The 20,060-nt window shown below is 44.8% G+C and overlaps 2 protein-coding genes across 7 annotated transcripts in view; both read left to right on the top strand.

The window, feature by feature from the left end:
• Nucleotides 1-6,139, top strand: part of LOC121936315 (voltage-dependent N-type calcium channel subunit alpha-1B-like) — a 167,238-nt gene extending 161,099 nt beyond the window's left edge. For 5 of the 6 annotated variants that reach the window (XM_042478448.1, XM_042478450.1, XM_042478447.1 and 2 more), the window contains 3 exons: nt 841-1,042; nt 1,713-1,915; nt 3,604-6,139. In XM_042478448.1, coding sequence (XP_042334382.1) covers nt 841-1,042; nt 1,713-1,915; nt 3,604-4,143 — 945 coding nt within the window. In that variant the 3' untranslated portion in view covers nt 4,144-6,139. The remainder of the gene's footprint in view (nt 1-840; nt 1,043-1,712; nt 1,916-3,603) is intronic. The other variant, XM_042478444.1, reaches the window with a different exon arrangement.
• Nucleotides 6,140-11,510: 5,371 nt separating this feature from the next.
• The window catches only part of LOC121936453 (collagen alpha-1(V) chain-like), a 40,849-nt gene continuing 32,299 nt past the window's right edge, over nt 11,511-20,060 (top strand). The window contains exon 1 of the mRNA XM_042478713.1: nt 11,511-11,742. Within this exon, the coding sequence (XP_042334647.1) occupies nt 11,571-11,742 (172 nt within the window). The 5' untranslated portion in view covers nt 11,511-11,570. The remainder of the gene's footprint in view (nt 11,743-20,060) is intronic.

Raw genomic sequence — 20,060 nt, 5'->3', positions numbered from 1 at the left:
GTTTGTCCAATAGCAGTTAATCCTTCAGTTGTTTTTGCTCCCACATCTTGGACGGGAGGCTTCTCTTATAATGACATTTTTGCAGCATAACCATGTCTGGCTTACAGTTGCCATGATTCACAGGGTACAATCCTAAGAGATCTTTAGTGACAGCAGGACCATAAGAGTGAGGCTTGTGGGCAGATGTATCTGGGATGCATAAGCATGGAGGTTCATACCAGAGCTCTGTATGAACTATGGAAGGGGTTGAACTGAAATGGTGGTGACAAAGGGATCCCAGTAATACTCTGTTGTGAAAAGAGCTACATAAAACAAAACCAACCCTGCCCTTGGGGTGGGAGGCACTGGAGGGTCACAGGCAGTGATCTCAAATTATCCAACTGTAGCATTATTTAGTGTGTTATTTCTCAGGTATTGTTGGACATCTTTCTCATGGAGGATCAGTATGATGTAGTGGTTTGATTGTTGGACAACGACTCTGGGAAGACCAGGGTCTGAGTCCTTGTTCAGCCATTAAAACATTTATATTTGATAGAGAACAAGGTAGCTTTTACAGTGTTGCAACAAGAGGACACCGTTAGGTGGTTTTGAATAAGTCAGCCTCTCTCAGCCTCAGAGGATGGCAGTTTATTCCTCTTAAATACGTTTTTGCCAAGAAAACTCTATGATTAGGTTGCCATACACCAGAGTCACCTTGAAGGCATAACTACATCATCCTCAGGACAAATAGTAATGACCGGTAGAAGACAAAGTCCAGTAATATCTTGTAATCTAAGGTTCGGAAGAACTGGTGTAATGGTCCTCTTTTCTCCTCCATCCTAATCCCGCTTTTGTCCGCAGCCCATTCCGGACACGAGTCCCATGAAACGTTCCATCTCCACGTTGAACCCACAGCGTCCCCATGCTACGCACCTCTATGAACATTCCCGACCAGCTGAGCACACCCATCACCATCACCACCATCGCTGCCACCGAAGGAAAGTGAGAAAAGAGAAGTCGGTGGACAAACCACCCAACCACTTGGCTGATGGTGATGCTCCAGGTGAGTAGAGTTTCTAATTTTCTTTATTCTATTAACTGCGTTCCTCCAACCAAATCCTTCCTCCTGGGAGATCATGGTTCTCCCACCTATCCTTCTACAATAATCTTTGAGATAGACTAGGCAGAGGAAAAACAGTAACATGATGGTCATGATGGACTGAAGATTTCAACCAACATCTTGGCACTGATATCCTTATATGAATAGCTAGACCATGAGCTCAGGTTATTAAGAATCATAGATCTGGAAGTGATAGGAAGGGATAACTATTCAACCATCTACCAATGCAGACATCCACAGCTAAATCACCACTGAGATATAGCCACACAACCTCTCTTGGAAGCCTCCAGTGAAAAAGAAGCCAATACCCCTCAGTGTCAAACAGCTTTTACCATGAGGAAGTATTTCCTTGTCTTTTATGGGAATCACCTTTCTTATGACTTGTCTCTTGTAGACTAATCCCAACATGGGTAGCTTCAAGGAGAATGAACGATAGACCCAACCTGTAATCTCCTTGGTTCTTGTAAGATGTTTCCATGACTGGGGAGGCAGATGAAACATATATCTCAGAAGAACAACAATGGCTGAGTTTAGTCTCAAATATGACAAAATTGGAGGCATGTTGCAGGGCACAGACTGCTTCACTCAATGGGTTTCCTTTTCATTTGTCAAGCAGGTGAGACTGCATCCAAAGCCAAGAAACAGGAGCGGGGCCGGTCCCAAGAACGGAAGCTTCACTCCTCCTCTTCCTCTGAAAAGCAGCGCTTCTACTCCTGTGATCGATATGGGAGTCGAGAACATTCTCAGCCCAAGCCATCAGACCGCAGTAGGCCAACCTCCCCCAATGGCGGGCAGGAGCATGGGACACAGAAACAGGTGAGAATCCAAGTCCAGTCTGCTGTGACATGGAAAGGAACCTTGTACCTGCTTCCCATGGATGTCTAGGTGCCCCTTCAACCAAGAGAGTTCAGGTCTTGAAGATCCTTTCCCCCTGATTCTTGTGGAGCGGACTGATCCCAGTGAGACATCATTGCTTTGAAAAATATGTCCGTACATATATGTTTTTCTTTGTTAAACATGGTTTGTTTGTTTGTGAGAAGCTTGGCTTGTGCTTGATGTATCATGCTAATGATTTCACTGGGGGTCATCCCTTGATCTCATGTTTTGGTCTCGAAATTTCAGGGCCTGAGATGGTCCTAACTTTACAACCTTAGTTCTGTCCCATTTCTATGTTACTCTCTAAAGTGTTTCTTTAAGAACATGATGGGCATTTGGCAAAGGTACAGAGTTTGTATCCACCTCACCAAGGGACTATACTCAGGCCACCCCTTTTTCAACATTGGAAATGATTGGCAAGTCACTTCCTGTTCTGGAAGAATATTATTTGGGGTTTACAAGAGGTTCCCTTTTGACAAAGTCCTCTTTAAATGGACAGCTGGGCTCTTTAGAGGTATTTTGGGGGGTGCTTTTGACCATTTTTAGGTCAATTCTTTTTTGAGGGGGTCAAGAAAGGTGCAAAATTTACACGGCATAGAAGACTGCGAATAGCATTTTTGCACAAGAATTAATATTTCTGAGTCGAAATATTATTTTCCATGCAGAAAATGTTATATTTCCTGTGCAGAAAAGGTTGCTTTTAGGCAAAGCAACTGTGTGCAAATTTTGTACAGAACCTTGAATTCCGAATAGATTTCAAAAGCTGTGGTTTTTGAAGACTTTCTCACAGCAAGAAGAAAACTGCCAAAATTATTCATTGCTATCTTTGAGAAGAGACTTAGTGAATAATTGTGTCCCTACACTTAACACAATGGATGTTTTCATGCCACCCTAAACAACATCTGAGTGTTCGGAGATGTTTTATATCATCCTGAACATGTCCCATCTCAACAGGGAAGCAGAGTTGGGGCTAATGAGTATTTGGATAGAAGGCCACCAGGGATCACTGTTCCAAGAAACCATAAATCCTGAAATGTTTGAACTGCTTTTACTGCTAGTTGCTGGTGGCTGGTGACTGCCATGTCATGTCATTGGGACGCTGAATCCAGTCCAGGTTTTAATACAAGTTTTCAAAGAGTTATCCACATGATTGCACCCTATACCCAAAATAGGACCAGAACCTTGGATGGCTCCTTGAAGGCTGATCCCCGGAGTGGATTCACCACTCTGTTGACATGGAAGTCACCAACCATCATAGCTTCCAATTCACAACATTGGGCCAAGTTGGCCAATTGTACTTCCTTTGTCCCTATGCTTCTATGTTCCTAATTCCTTGTTTTCCAAGTCTTTGGTTTCTTGGGTCCAGATTCTTCCCTAACCACCTCCTCCTCTCATTCCCTGACTGTGCCTGTCTAAACTCTCTCCTTTCCTTTTTCTTTCATCTTCCAACATGTCCTTTCCATCTATGTCACTTGTTCTTCTGTTGTTTGGTTGCCCCCTACCCACCCAACTCACTCTACCATGTGCCCCCGTGTTCGTCTGGTATTTTTTTTTCTCTTCTCCCTCCTGGTTGTTATTTTTTTTTCTGTTCTTTTTTGTTCATTTGCTTTGTTCCAATTTTCATGTAGGGCAGTGGTTCAGTTAACGGGAGCCCCTTGCTGTCGACCTCTGGTGCTAGCACCCCATGCCGCGGCCGGAGGCAGCTGCCACAGACGCCGCTGACCCCGCGTCCCAGCATCACGTACAAGACCGCCAACTCTTCGCCGGTGCACTTCTCGGGTTTCCAGACTGGCCTGATGACCTTCTCCCCGGGACGCCTGAGCCGGGGTCTTTCTGAGCACAATGCTTTGCTGCATGGCGACTCCCAGGGCCCCTCGCAGACCCTGGTGGCACGGATCGGTTCAGACCCTTACCTGGGCCACCGGGAGGACAGTGACAGTCCGTACCATGTTGTGCCTGAGGACACGCTCACGTTTGAGGAGGCCCTTGCGACGAATTCAGGAAGGTCATCCAGGACATCTTATGTCTCCTCGCTGACGTCCCAATCCCATCAAATCCGTAGAGTCCCCAATGGATACCACTATACCTTGGGCCTCAGTGGTGGCCCTGGGACAAGCACCAGAGCCCGTAGCTATTACCATGAGCGAGACGAAGATGATTGGTGCTAGCAGGAAAAAACCAGGTCCACGCACACTGGGAATTGATGAGTTTTATCATCCAGGAAGTTCCGTGTTTGTGCTCGCACGCATGTTCGGCCCCGTGGCATCTGGGCTGGAGGGGAAAAGAGGCGGTGAGGAGTATCTCCTTGTGGAACATCCACACGCACCGAGACAACTGCCCCACGTGCATCTACAAAACCATGGGAGATGACACCTGCCTCTCTGGTTGTGTCTCATTGCTTCTCTTGCACTAGAGAGCTCTTGATCAAATTTGATGAGGAAAGTCCATTCTTTGGAAGGCTGGGGTGGGAGAAGCTGGCTTCCACTTCGCTCCTTATTGCCTCATTGAGGTTAAACATCCATCTCCCGCCTAACCCACCCAGGTGACAATAATGTCCTGTAAGCAAAGAGGCAAGAGGAAGGAAGCCCAAACTTGGTTCTGTTGATCTTTCTAGGACTGGAACATCTGCACAGTTGGGGGCGGTCAGGTGGGAAGGAAAAGACCCTTGTATACAAACTCCAGCAGATGGTTTCTCTTATCCACTTTTTTTAAAGCAGGGAATTTGCCCAGCTGGATACTTGGGCTTCTTCTTTGTTCACCACCGTCCTTTCCAACAGAGCCAGTAACACAACCTTCCAGCCAACAAAAAAGCACCAAGTTGCCATCCGTGATCCATTGGATTCATCTGTTTTGTTCTCATGTTTAGCTGGTCTTTGATGTCAACATTTTGGGAAGACCCCAAAGGAGAGTAGTTTGGGGGGAGGGGGCAAGGACAGCTTCCGAACTGCGGCTCCCGTTGCTAACTGAGTTGTCTCTGTATGGACGCAAGATGACACTTTGACCATTTCATCTTGTTTACAAATCCGCGTTTGTGCGAGGATGAGAGGGGGAGAAATACACGAGCGGGGAAACAGGGGAGGGGCAGGCGAAGGAAAATGTACCTTTGGTTTTTCTATTGAGCTGTTAGATAAACTTTGACTTTTCATGGTGTGCATTCTTTTTGGTAAACTGTACAGTAAAAGAACAAAATTACAAAGAGTCCTCCACTGTAGAGAGCTAGTCCAATGGTCATTCCAGCCCCACCATTCTTTTTTCTTACCGAAGGCGCCAGTTCTTCACTTCTTAAGTGCCTAACCTTGGGAATCTCTCACAAGTGACGATGCAATCTCATGTTTGGGGAGCATCAGGAGGGCATGAGAGTGTGGGGCAGGGAAGATTGCCCTTCACATCGTGGGGCGGAGAAGGTGTTTGGAAGGGCTCTGAGCTCGCTTTTTGAGCTGAGTGGATCTTTCTGCCTTGCCAGGTTGGAGAGCTATCAGCAGGAAAAGCCAAAGGGCTGAAATATGGGAATAATTACAAAGGTTCAGGTCAAACAGCTGGCTGTAGGGCTCACGCTTTTGCAAGAAAATGGGATCTTTTTGCTCTGTGTAAATCTTAGCTTTAATACAGGTGCACCAAACACCTGTCTCGGCATGCTGTTTACGTCAAGAGCGACCGGAGGGACTCTTGCAACTCTTTGGAAGAGGCAAGGTAGAAAAAGAAGGGAAACCTAATTCCGATTCTCAGGGATGAGATTTCTATTTTGGTTCTGTTTCTCTTTTTTTCTTTTGTCTCTGTGCGTGTGCGTGTGTGTGTGTGTGCATGCATGTTTCTGCCGTGTGCGTTGGCTGTTTTCTTTTGTGTATGTGTGTATTTATGTATGTGCACATGTTCGTGACAAGCCTGGGGAAAATATTAGTAGTGAACAAAGATGTCCAGAGGCCTCTCCCACCAGCATGGGTACAGCTGCAACTGGAAAGAGCTGGTAGAATGATGTTTGGAGACTGGATGGAGGAGAGAGACAGTAGTGACCAAATGAACATGGAGGGAAGGGAAGTAGTGAGGAGATGTGACTACTTGTAAGATGACAGTGGGCCCTCCACATTTGTTGGAGAACATCTCTCTAGGTCCTGAAGTTGACCATAGAATCATTCTGGAGGACCTACAGATGCCTAGAGAAGTGTTCTCTCTAGGAATCTCTAGATGCTCCAGGGCAACTCTGTGATCAGCGTCCACCAGAGATTGACCATAGAATTGCACTGGAGGACCGACAGACACCTAGAGAAGTGTTCTCTCTAGGAATCTCTAGATCTTCCAGTACAATTCTGTGGTCATCCTCTGCCAGAAGTTGACTGCAGAGTCATGCTGGAAGACCTAGAGATTCCTGGAGAGAACATATCAATCATATCCATCAATAAGCAAAGCTGCAAAAGTCAAAGTTGCAGATGTGGAGGGATGACTGTTGTTTCATTTTTGGAGGGGTGAGGGGGAGGATGTAATAAAAAGCAAGTCTTTACTAATATATGGATCCCACCATATACAGTCAGGGAGCTGAGACTCAGGATGATGGGAGTTGATGGCATAAGGTCTGGAATGCCTGTAGGAGAAAGAAGAAACAGAAAGGAAGAATAGTCTTAGAATCAGCCATGATTTTGGAGACCCTCTTTAGTTTAATATGCAAGGAGATCAAAGATTAAGGGTACCTAATTCTCCAAAGTGTGGTCATTCTGCTTGGGCCAGAAAGGTTTCCCCTCCCTGTCAGAGCAAGCAAATGCCAACTGGGATGTATTGCAAGAGAGATTCCCCTTACTTTTTATCTAGGAGTTAATGCTTTGGATGGTCACTAGGTGTTGCTACAGTGCTTTTTAGCAGCGCAGAAAGCGATTCAGCCACAGAGGAACTGCACCAAGCATTGGTAGAAATAGGAGGAAAGCATCTAATGCTGCTTGGGCTATGCAAGTGTATTAGCCTGGCCCCTCTTGGGACTGGGATGTATTTGTAGGGCAGATAGCGTAACCCACTGGGACTGCAGACTTCCATCTACAACAAGGGAGAAACCGAGGCAGAGCAAAGCAACCAAGGGCCACCCTCCCAATGCCATTTCAAATTTGGTTTTTTAGTTTTTCTGTTCTCCAGTTGATCTCATCCCTGAACTGTGCTTTGAATGCCATCTCCCCAACTCCCACATTCCCTTTCTTTTTCTAGCGCTTGCAAATCCGCATTTCAGCACGGAAGTTGGGGGTTCCTACTGTAGAAGGATAGGTTGTCTTTTTGAAGCTGTCCTCTGAGAGATTGTTCTGGTCCCAGACAGGGTTGAAAATAAAGAATCTTTTAAATGGGGGAAAGGCCTGGATTTCTTGGAGTTGCCCATCTTTCAGTTAGCTGAGTGACAGACTGAGTGGGCAAGTGCAAAGGCCATTCGGCCCCACATTGTGCTATAAGACCTATCATATTTCTATTGAAATCAGGGATGGACCATTAAATGCATGGGGTTTGGGGGCCAATTTATGCTCCCTCCATGGTCCCCTTGCAGAGCGCACCCCCAACATTGTTCCCAAATGCTTCCATCTTGTTGAAGCCCTACCCAAAATGGCACTGGGAGCCATTTTGAGGAGGATTCCAAAAATTGGAGTGATTGGGAACTTTCTGCATAGGGTTGATAATGTTTCAGGCCCATTCTAGGGGCTCTTTGGATGATTTTTGGGCAACCCCCCAAAAGTTGTGCCGAAAAAATGAACCGTTTTGTGGAGGAATGCTTCAGAGAAGAGATTGCTCGACCTACTTGAAATGATAGTCCTTATTTCTAAGTTTGCATCCAGACATATTAAAAAGCATATGTCAATGTTGATGCAAATCTGTGTCCTCTCTGAGGGAGTAGGGCTGATGCCGGGCAAGTTTGTTAAGCAAGAAGGACCTGTTATTTATGGATTGTGGATGTGATTTTTTTTATATATATCAATAAAATTACAACAGCAATGCTGTAGGGCTATGCAACAAGACGAAACTTTTCACAAAGCGGAAAAGAATCCAAGCTGGGTGGGAGGGAAAAGAGAGGCGAAGGAGCCCAAAGACTTGTCATCTGTTCCGGAGCTTTACCTGCTGAGTTTTCCCTCCTCCTGTTTCGGGCGACAGCATGACCGTGACCAAATGTTTTCTACGTTTTACTCGGACAAAAATAAAAGGCACAATCCTTTTCTTGGGAATTTTTTATTTTAAAGAGAAGGAAACATTTTTTAAAAGAATACTGTTGGACTCCAAGAGACAGAGGAGTGGAAGCTCCCCTTAAGATAGTGCATGCAACCATTAAGAGCTGAAGGGAAATGGCTTTTATGGTCTTGAATTATTCTGATATTTTTCCACTCTGCCCCATATTCTCCTTTGTTTCAATGGAATGTGACCAAGACCCTCAGAAATAAAACCGGGGAGGTTTTCACAACCACAACGTAGAGCGGGACTTGCGAGGGCCTTTCCGTCCTTCCTTTGGACGCATCAGTTGGAGACGTCCCAACTGGACTGCAACTCCCATCAGTGAGACCACCTCCCCAAAGTGGTAGAATCCAAAGATATGGCCATATCAATCTGTAGATGATATGTGGAGAGATGTTGTAGCACCTTGAGACTAACTGAAAGGAAGAAGTTGTCATCTATATTCCAAAGTTACTTTGGAAGTAGATGTATCGGGAAGTAGACCTAAGTCTATGAAAGCTCATGCTGCCAACTTCTTTCTTCCGGTTAGTCACAAAGATGCTAAAAGATCTTTTACACCTCTCCAAAGGTGAGGGATGCTGGGCTGCAGCCCAGTATCAACTGGATGGAAGGTCACCACCATTGCCTAATAGGGAAGAACCAGGTCAATGCAGTCCTCAGATGGTGAGGGAGATGAATGCAGATGTTGGCAAGGAATTGGGTGGACCTTTGGGCAGCACTTGTTACCGCTGTTACCTTGGCCACTGGGGTTGTTGTAACCAGCCTTCCATCTGTAAACAGCCTTAACGTTGTCTTTCTCTTTCAATGCCACCCGGGCTCCGATGCAGTTAAAATCCGTCGACGGCTATGCCCCATCTAAAGCACAGTGGGCACCTTTGGGGCACTTTTTTGGGCCACCTTGTCTTTCTTTAAAAACAAAATCAGCACATTTTGAACCCAAAAATTCAGTTCTAAAGAACAACCCACTTCCCCAGGAAAAGACAAAATGGAGTCTAGAGTTCAAAGTGACTACATGTCTCCATTATGCGCCATTTCCAAACGTTGGTCCTCTGATGTTTTGGACTTCAACTCCCAGCATTCCTGGGTGGGCTTCTGAGAGTTGAAGTCCAAAACACCCTAGGACCAAAGTCTGGAATCACTGCGATGGAACCCAAGTCATCCATGCGTTTGTCATTGCGACTCCCCCAGGATCCAATGGGACATAGCCAGTCCTCATTTAACTCCGTCAAAGGCCCCAATTTCTCCCCGAATTCTTTTAAGTGACTTGCCAAAACTTGAAATTTCTGCATCCCAAATCAAAACTGTGGTGGCTGTATTTTGATACGTAATGTTTGCATGTAAAGATAATATATACATAGATTAAATTATATCATACTATATATATATATATATAAGTATATATATATGTATAAATATGAAACGATGTGCATGGGGGAAATGTTTATCTTCGTACTTTTTGTACATGTATTCATCCGTTGTTGATTTTTAATTATATTTGATATCAATTTGGGGTTGTTGCAAAACTTTATATTAAATAAAGTGTATAAAAAAATAAAATAAAAGGAGAGAGATGAGAGAGACAAAAGAGGAAACGCTCGGAAAAGTTCCAAACATGCAACACAACTGGAACTTATGGGGGAATGTGTTCGGGGACTGAGTACCTGAGTAATACTTTACCTGCTGCCTGAGTAATATTATCAGCCAAACTTTGAATTCTGCTGTTGTTTCTACAATGACTTTGTATGAGCAAAGTCTTGAATTAAAATAAAAAACTTAGGGGGTTAAAAAAAAAGATAACCCATTGAATGTGATGTTTGCCAAAAGATCATGCACATGTTCCAGATATTTAGAGATAGATAGATAGATAGATGATAGATAGATAGATAGTAGATAGTAGATAGTAATAGATAATCTTCATGGGAATTCAGCAATCAGAAATACAACATAACATTGATAAACATAGGATGATTATCCATGGATGTAATATATGCCAAATGCTGAAGGGTCACACAATGCTCCAGATATCTGGATAGATGATTATAGATAGGTAGATAGATAGATGATAGATAGTAGTTTCAAGCAATGAGGAATGCAGTATAACATTGATAAAACGTGGATGATTATCCCTTGAATGTAATGTGTGCCAAATGCTGAAGGGATCATACAATGCTCCAGATTTTAGTTAGGATAGATAGTCTTCAAGCTGAGGAATTGCAGTATAACCTTGATAAAAGCATGGATATCCATTGAATGCAGTGTGTGCCAAATGCTGAAGGGATCATACAATGCTCCAGATATTTAGATATTTAGATAGATATTTAGATAGATAGATAGATAGATAGATAGATAGATAGTCATCAAGCAATGAGGAATGCAACATAACATTGATAAAAGTGTGGATGAGAATCCATTGAATGTGACATGTGCCAAATGCCGAAGGGACCATACAATGCTCCAGATACTTAGGTAGACAGATAGTTTTCACGGGAATTCATACATTTCTCTTATGTCTCACGATGGTGGTATTCAGTACAAGGATTGCACACTGCAGGCATAGCTTGGTGGATCTATGGGTCTACTCAGGTTGGTTTCAGGGCATAATGCAACACACATACACAGAGGTGTGTGGCAAACACCACTCCATACACACACCCCAAACACAGACTCATACAGCTGTGTGTGGCTCCAAAACCCCTGGCTCCACAGGTGTCTCCCTTTCAAAAGAGCTGCATGCACACCTGTCTAGCTGCAAAAACTGGGATTCAGGTTAGGACTGCCACAAGGAACCATGTGCCTCTCCTTTTTTTTAAGGGGGCGGAGAAGGGGAGATTTCAGCAGAGCTGGAAGAGACCTTTAATGGCAATGTGGTCCAATGCCATCCTGCCAGGTAGGAAGACACAATCCATGCCACCCCCAAGAGATGGCCATCTAGTCTCTTGTTTCCAAACCTCTAGAAGAGGACTGTTCCTAAATCTGCACACCTGTGAAAGGGACAGAGCCCTGGGGCTGCTTCTTTGCAGGCATGTGGCAATGCCATGCCAAAAAGTGATGCCCAAAGGCAATGCCAAACATCTACCTGGGTGCCCAGACACAAACTTGCAAAAAATACATAAAATAAATGCATGCATATTTTTTTGGGAGCAAAAAAACAAACAAAACATGCATGCATTTTATTTTGGGGGAGCAAAAAAAATGCCTGCATCTTTTTGATTTGGAGCAAAACCAAAAGAGGGATGGCATCTCTTCCTTGCACTCTTTCTCTCTTCTGTGCATTAACCCCTGTTGTGCTCCGCCCCGGGAGTGAGGCAAGGTTTGCCTTCCTTTAACTCTTTCCAAGCCTGGGCTGCGCTTGATCCAAACGGAAAGCTGCCCTTGGCTTTGCAAAAGAGATCCCCTCTTTTTGCTGGGGATGGGATCCCCTCCTGCTGCCCCCTTTATCTGGGGGAAGACACTGAAGGCGATGCTCCCTTTGCTGCTCTTTCTCCTCTGGTCCCAAACCTTGGAAACTTTGGAAAGGCAGCGCAGGAGACAGGATCTGGAGGCAAGGAGCTGGGAAGGAGGCTCGGGGGCTCCAGATGCAGGTGAGTGGCTTTGGATCGGGGCAGGAGGGAGGAAGAAATGCCTGGGGTTTGGGGGGGAAGGCTGGCTGGACCCTCCTTTGGTCGCCTTTACTCGCGAGTAAGCCGCATGGCTGTTGATCCTATGCAGCATCTTTTTTGCGCAGCGCAAGGTCCAAGCGCTCTTTTACGCACAAGTTGATCTCCATTGAGTTCAGTGGAATTCAGTGCTGGGTGTTGCAGCCCTGTTGATGGAGGGAGGATGGGTCTACTCGCGAGTCAGTCCCTTTTTGCTCCTGGGGAGTTGTTCCCAAGCCCCTTGCAGAGCCACCAGCTTCAGGAAATCTTTCCCAAGTCAAATATCCCCCCAAAATTCAAAGATATAGCCATAATAGTCTGTAGAAGCAGTCTGTAGAGAGATCCTGTAGCATCTCAGAGACTCACTGAGAGAAACTATGTAGAGAGATCATATGCATACATATATATATGTATGTATATGTGTACATATGTATGCATGTATAGGCATATAGAGAGATCAGTATGTAGAGAGATCATATAATATGTAGAAAGTATGTAGAGTCAGTATGTAGAGAGATATGTATACATACATATATGTGTGTGTGTATATATATATGTATGTATATATATATGTAGAGAGATCCTGCAGCACATTTGAGACTCAGTGAAAGGAAGAATCAGTATGCAATGTGACTCAGTATGTAGAGACTTAGTATGTACAGAGATCATATGTGTGTGTATGTATATATGTATGTATATGTAGGTAGAGAGTTCATATGTATATATACAAATGTGTGTGTATACCTATGTATGTATATATATGCATGTAGAGAGATCAGTATGCAGAGAAATCATATAGTATGTAGAGAGATCCTGCAGCACCTTTGAGTATCACTGAAAGAAAGAATCAGTATGTAGAGAGATCACATGTATATATATATGTGTGTGTGTGGGTATACATATGTATGTATGTAGAGAGATTATATAGTATGTAAAGATACTCAGTATGTAGAGAAATCCTGTAGCACCTTTGAGACTCACTAAAGAAAAGAATCGATAAATAGATACCAGTAGATCTTGTAGCATCTTTGAGACTCACTGAAAGAATCAGTATGTAGAGAGCTCTTGTAGCACCCTTGAGGCTCACTAAGAGAAAGAATACGTATCTAGAGAGCTCTTGAGCTCTCTGATAGAGAAGGCTCGACATCTCATAAAACTTGGCCAACGGTTAGGAATTCTGGGATTCGAAGTCCCAAACATCTGGAGGACCAAAGTTTGGGCACCACTGCCTAGCCCATGTTTGCTAGACAATGTCTTTGGCTGGGCAAGGCTGCTCCAATTTAATCCTGGGCTCGGTGTCTGATGTGTGTAATTCTGCAAATTTGGAGGTGTTTGCAGCTGGGGAAAGAGACACCCCCTTTTTAAACTTTTGTTTCCTGCAATTTGGGAAAGGGCTGTGATGTTATGTGGAAACGCCAGACCCTCGAGGGATTCCTCCCAGTGACATCATGTTCTCCAGGAAAGGAGAGAGTTGGGAACTAGAGAAGTCTTAATGAAATCCCATTGTGGGAGAAAGGCGGGCTATAAATCCTTGGAATAGATATCAATAAATGGGGTTGTGCTGATGTTGCCTGCTTTTATGGGGTCTGTGTGCCTCCGCTGCTTTGTGCTCCAGAAACATTTCAGGGAGAGGGTTATGATGACATCCTCTGAGGCTGGACTGCGGAGATGTAGGCTGCAGAAATAACCCAGTTTGGCACCACTTTAAATTGCTATGGCTCCAGGCTATGGGATTCTGGGGATTCTGCAAGTCATAGATGCATCTACAGACATTGGACACCTCAAATATAGACAAACTGTGGTCACCATGAGAGAATCATGAAAGAACCTGGAAAGTAGGCCCACCATTCCTTGCCCATGAGTTGCCTGTTGACCTGTGGAAACCTTGGTGGGTTTGTTCTTAAGAACCCATGATGGGGAAAGGCTAGATTATCCATAGTGAGGAACCAACACCTGGCTTGGATAGGACCTAAGATGAGACCAAATGTAGACCCCTGAGTTTGGGTGGACTGTCTGGGAGATGTGCCAGGCTATGGTGGGTGGCACTGCCTACTTCTCCCTTGTGCCCAGAGCTAGGGATCATTTGACGGGGTGGACTTTGGATATTCACCACAGCTGTCCAAGTGATGCAATGTTATTCCATGCTTCACCAAGGCATTGGTTTCTATTTGTAGGTGTGCCTTCTCTGCTTAAAGCCATCCCCTTAAAACCATTCAAGAGAAGTCATCTCTTGAACCCAAGCCCTTAAGACTGAGGTCATTCCCTAGCATCCTTTATGCCTGAGAGATGCTGAGATCAGTTCCCTGGGAATGAAACATGGAGACTTGCGGTGACTGATGCCACCTTCCAGTTTTTGCAACTCCTGAGGAACAGAGGCCTCTTGGAAATGGTTCTTTTGATGACCTACAGCTCCCAGCCTACCTTCCAGCCAACATGGCCATTGGGCATGCCATCTGGAGAATTCTGGGAGCTGTAGTACCCCAAGATAGCAGTCCCAAGCTCTGGTTCCCTGACACTGAGACTGTTGCCACACTGCAGAATTATTGTAGTTTGACACTGCTTCAACCATCATTTGGGACTTCAACATTTGGAGCAATCTAAAAGGTTCTGGCCTTTATTGAATTCAGAGTTCTTGAATGTTGGTTTAGCTCTCTCGTGGGACAAATCCAAGGCAATCGGTGCTGAAGCCAGAATAGCCTCCAGATGTCTATCTGCCCTGCTTTCTTTTTATTTGCTGGAAAAGCCCAACATGTGTTGGCCAACTGATAGTCTTATAGCCTTCTTCAAAAGCAATATATTCATTATACCTACCAAGATCTTTTGAAAAACTCATTTGCCAGAGATCTGAGTACCTTTGGAGGCCTGTATCCAGAGGCAACAGTTTATAATGCAAAAATGATGGTTCCTTAAAGCGAAATGAACATAACAACAGAATAAGTGCTTAATACACCTAATTCATATCTCTCACTCTCTCTTCTCACACTCAACTTCTAGCTAGTTCAGACCCTGAATCTATCTCTCCTCACCATTCAACCCTTAAACTGACTCAAACCTTTAATCTAGACTCCATTCTTTCCTCCTGTCCTACCCCAACTTTTCCAAAAGCCCCCCAGACTTTCCACCGACCACTGCATCCCAACAGTTCCTTACTTCACAACACCTAATACATAGAACCTACACAACCGTATTACCTTCGCTTCTAATAAATGAAAGAGAGCCTGCATGGCGTAGTTGTCTGAGTCAGACTGCAACTCTGGAGATCGGGGTTTGATTCATTTTTCTGCCATGAAACCCACTGGGCAACCTTGGTCAAGTCACACTCTCTCAGCTTCAGAGGATGACAATGGCAAACACATCTCTGAACAAACCTTGCCAAGAAAGTCCCATGGTCGGTTCACTTTAGGGTTGCCGTAAGTCGGAAGTGACTTGAAAGGCACACAACAACAACAACAACTACTCCTACTAATAAAAAATGGAACCATGTTTCCCCCAGAATAGTCCAGAATATCACAGACAATAGCTCCCATCATCCCTGACTGGGTCTGAGGATTGCTGAGAGGAGAAACATCTGGAGGGCATAAGGTGTGTTGGAAAGCTCTCCATTGTGGGGAGTCGCGATATGTTCATTTCTGTGATGGCAAGATTTAGCTCCCCTTTCCAAACGCTCCCTCTCCCCCCATTGCATGCCATGAGGTCTATGGGGTGGGTCAGAATGCCTCTGGCAAATTCTCTGTTTCCATTACCCTTGGCTGAGGTCAGCCCTGAGATCTGGGCTTTTATGTCAGCTTTGGCGTGATGAATTGCAGGGTCAGGTTGCAAAAGAAGGGGGACTACTGTTGCCGCTGTAGATTTATTGCTGCTAGATGATTCCTGCACTTAGGGAATAGGGTGGAACCCATGTTGAAAAGGGGATATAAATTAATTTGGAGTAAATTTTGCAAGCTATCCAACCTAGCCTATCCCTATGGACCAGGGGCATGATGGGAGCTGTCCATTCCCCATGATCGATGGATCAGTCTCCCTTCTTTTCTCTCTTCAGCACTACGCTTCCTCAAAAACCTGAGAAACCTGCACTGTTTCCTTACAGGGAATTGAAACGTACATCTTTGCTTATATTGTCCAAGCGTGCAAGGAGAAATCTGTTCAGTACTTCCATCCTTCTTGGCTATGCTGAGACTGGGTCTAAAACAGTGATCTTTGGAACAGCGTCGAAGTTTGCCAATCGGGGCCCAAACATGCATGAAAATATTTGAGATACCAACCTAAGTCTCGATATCACTTGGTCAAAATAGTTCACAAATGGCTATTTTTGGAGCAAATGATGCTGAAACCTGACTTAGAAGGAGGCCATAGCAAACTCCTTCTGAACAAATCTTGCCAAGGAAAGCCTAAGATAGTGTTACCTTGGGGTCTCCATAAGTTGGAGATGGCTTGAACCCACACAACAACTGCTTTTGGAAAATGCCCTTGCCTTTCTCTGACTCTCCTCTAAACAACTCTAACTGACTCTGTCTAAATCTATTCAATGGTGGAAGATGCTGCCTTGGAGAGTAGTGGAGTCTCCTTCTTTGAAGGTTTTTAAACAGAAGCTGGGTGGTCATCTGTTGGGAGTGCTTTGGTTGTGCATTCCTGCATGGTGAGGGGTTAGACTAGATGGCCCTTGGGGTCTCTTTCAACTCTATCATGTGTACCAAAAAACAGAATTTCACTGCTTCTGGTCTCCATCCTCTGACACCTGAAGCAGTTGCCTCACTCTGGGTCATGTGGTAGAGCCAGCCTTGGCCGCAGTGTCAAGACTCGCTGTGTCTCCTGGACTCACAATAAAGATGCTGAGTAGTCCTAGTTAGCTGCTGCGGTGAACTTTGGCTGGTGCTTGTAATGCCTGCCGCAGGCTGACAGCCTGAAAAGCGAGAGGTCGCTTAGGCCAAAAGTGGAGGTCAAGGGTTCCTTGTCCCTCAGGGGATATGTTTAGAACGGGAGGGAATAAGTGAGTGGATAGAAAATCAGATTTGCAGCAGAGTAAAGAAGCTGGCAAAAAACATCTCTGCTTTCCCTCTTTGCAGCTGCTGGTTTGTTTTGTCATTTTGGTCTTTGCTGCAGTGCCTTAGCTCACAAAATTCACAAATAAAGATACAAATGTCCTCCCCATGATTTGTTTTCCTACCCAAAATTGCCTTGTGGCCCTTACTCTCGCCACTGTTTACACACAGCTTTGCGACATCCCTTTGTTTTGTATTACAACATCCGTTGACACCAGGGTTTGTCATTTGGTGAGTCTCTAGCACTTTTCTGTCAGAGAATTTGGCATGGCAGTTAAAATGGAATCATAGTGCTATAAATGCATAGGGTAAAAGGACTCTTCTCTGATTCCCAAACTCTGGGTGTTTTGGGTTTCAGCTCCCAGAATCCCAGATCATTGGTCAAGATGGTTGAGGCTCCTGGGAGCTGAGGTCCAAAAGATCTGGAGGACCAGAATTTGGGAATCACTGGAAGATGGAATTTTCCCAAGTCCCTCTTCCCAGACTCTAACCACTGTACCACACTGCCTCTCCAATGGATGATCTCTTTGCTTAGGTCTCTTGGAGATGCTTGTATGGGAGAATGAATTGCTGAAGGGAGGAAAATTCTTGAGCGACCCAGTGCCACTCCATGATTATTTAGAAAAATGTCAAACAATTTGTAAGAGGGAGTTTTGCAAAGCCCTGGCTGGAGTCGGCTGGAGCTTTAAAGGCAAGAGACGCTTGGCTGACCTCCAGCGTGTGACAAATCGGCTTTGAGTGTGAAAGTCACAACAAGAGGACCCTGATGGGCTCTGTGTGTGTGTGCATGTGTGTGAGTGTGAGTAGGCTGGAATGGAAACCCAGAATCTATTGCGTTGGTTTAGAAACTTGCTGGTGTGCTTGACAGTATTTCCATCATTGCTGTAGCCATTGTTTTGGGGTGCAGCCTTCTCTGAATTTTAGAAAGTCACTTTCCCCCCAAAATAAATAGATATCAATATGTTTGATATTTGAGAAAAGTAATGTTTGCTCATTGCCTTTTGTTGTTGCTGCTGTGTGCCTTCAAGTCATTTCCGATTTATGGTGACCCTAAAGCGAACCTATCCTGGGGTTTTCTTGGCCAGAATTGTTCAGAGGAGGTTTGCCAAGGCCTTCCCCTGAGGCTGAGAGAGTGTGACTTGACCAAGGCCACCCAGTGGGTTTACATGGCTGAGTCTAAAGTGACTCCTTGGCAAGGAGCCTTGCGACACCTTTGGGTCAACCTAAATTATGATAAGATGATCCAAGGAAAGCTGATCCGTGGATCTGGCAGGCTCCATCAAATCTGATAGAGCTTCAGGCTTAAGAAATGGGAATGGCTGCCAATAAGATAATGGCAGAGAGCCGGACCTCCCAGAAGTTTGTAGAAGCCGAAACTTTACCGGAGGCCTCTCTGGTCCAGACCTGAATAGACACGAAGACACCTCATATTCTTTTGTTTGGTCACCAGACATTATTTTTCATAGGTACACAACCGTGAGTATATTCTTACTTGTTGACTTCCATATCTCCAGGCTAGCCCCGAGATTCCACTTTAATTTCTTTGGGATGGAAATACTGGAGCAAGCAGGTAGGGAAACTACTTAGATTCCTACAAATTGCACCAAAGCATCCAGCCTCCCTTTGCTTGGACCGGATTATATGAAAGAAATGTAGATAGAGAGGGAGAGGGAAAATATTTGGGAATATTAACACTGTTACAACCCTCCTCAGCTCTGCTTTCATCCCCGGCTGAGATGTGGAGCGAGTCTACACATTGTGTATTACGCGCATTGCTGCGGGTTTTTGCACATTTGCATTGATGTTTAATTGTCTTCATTTTCCAGCACAAATTGTCATCTGTTCTCTTTCCCTCTGCCAAAAGCCATCCGGATCCATGCAAAGCAGATGGATAGCCACATGTTCGATGATGCAGTAATGCGTATCCTTGCGGATATTCTGGTATAAACGGGGAATCCTTTTTCTGCAGAGTTGGTGGAGTTTTTCGTCCCTCCTGCCTGTAAAGAAGTCATACCAATTTGCAAAAGTTCTCCAAATCGCATTCTATTTGGATAGAATGAAGAGTATTTTTATTGTCTCAACAAACCCGCGATCATTCTTGATCATACCGTACCTTTCCTTTGCACAGCTGCCAGTGCTTTGGATACATGCTCATATGCCTCTGTGCAATCTAATTGCGCCATACTGTCTACTTTTGGAAGCTAGGTAGGGCAAAGTGGGATTAATACTTTGACAGGAGACTGGATATTGCCAAGGGGAGCACTAGGAATCTGCATCTAGGGCTAGGAAAGAATCCCACCTGGTACCTTCAAGAGCTTCTGCCAGTCAGAGTTGGAAATATGGGGCTAGCTGAACCAGTGGTTTGACTCAGTGTAAGATAACTTGAAGAGAGTCTACTAGTCAGAGTTGGCAATACGGGGCTAGATCAATCTGTCCCATACTGTCTACTCTGACTGGCAGTATCTCTCCAAGGCTTCAGGCTGTCTGGAAATGAATCAAATCATTGATCCATCTCATCTCATACTTGATTCAGTGAAAGGCAGTCTGATATCTTGGAAGAGTTTGGCAATATGGGGTGAGATGGATCAATGGTTTGATTCATTGCCAGACAGCTTGAAGCCTCGAAGAGATACTGCCAGTCAGAGTAGACAGTATGGGAATCAATGGTTTGCTCAGTGTAAGGTAGCCCAATACCTCGACAAGCTGCTGCCAGTTAGAGCTGGCAATATGGGGCTAGATATAGCAATGGTTTGATGGTGTGAGGCAACCTGATGCCTCAAAGAGATTCTCCCAGTCAAAGTTGACAGTATGGGTCTAGATGGGTCAATGCTTTGACCCAGTACAAGGCAACTTTTTGTGTTGCTTCCCATTTAACTTTCTTTTTCGGCTCCTTTTGAAAAAGTGGGCATGTGTCTGAGTTTGTTTTTCAAGCCGATGCCTTTCAACAACGCCTCCTTCCATTTCCTCGACCGCTTTCCTGCCACACCATGGATCGAATGTTGTGTTTCCTCGTGCTTTTTGTCTTTCATAAAAGAGTAGATTAAAGAGCTTTTGTTTTTCTTTTCCCAATCCTGGCTGTCTATTTGATGTACAAAAATGAAAACCTTTATTTTTGCAGCTGTTGCCCATTGAATGCTTTTTCTCAAATCCTTACCCAGGATAATGTGCAGCGGTTTTGTTTCGCCTCTGGATATGGGAGCCCCCCTTTTTTCAATTGCTGCCAAA

This window comes from Sceloporus undulatus, chromosome 7 (genome assembly GCF_019175285.1).
Source record: "Sceloporus undulatus isolate JIND9_A2432 ecotype Alabama chromosome 7, SceUnd_v1.1, whole genome shotgun sequence".
NCBI classification, from domain to species: domain Eukaryota; kingdom Metazoa; phylum Chordata; class Lepidosauria; order Squamata; family Phrynosomatidae; genus Sceloporus; species Sceloporus undulatus.
Note: the sequence above shows the minus strand (reverse complement) of the source record. Positions and strands in the feature narration are given on the sequence as shown.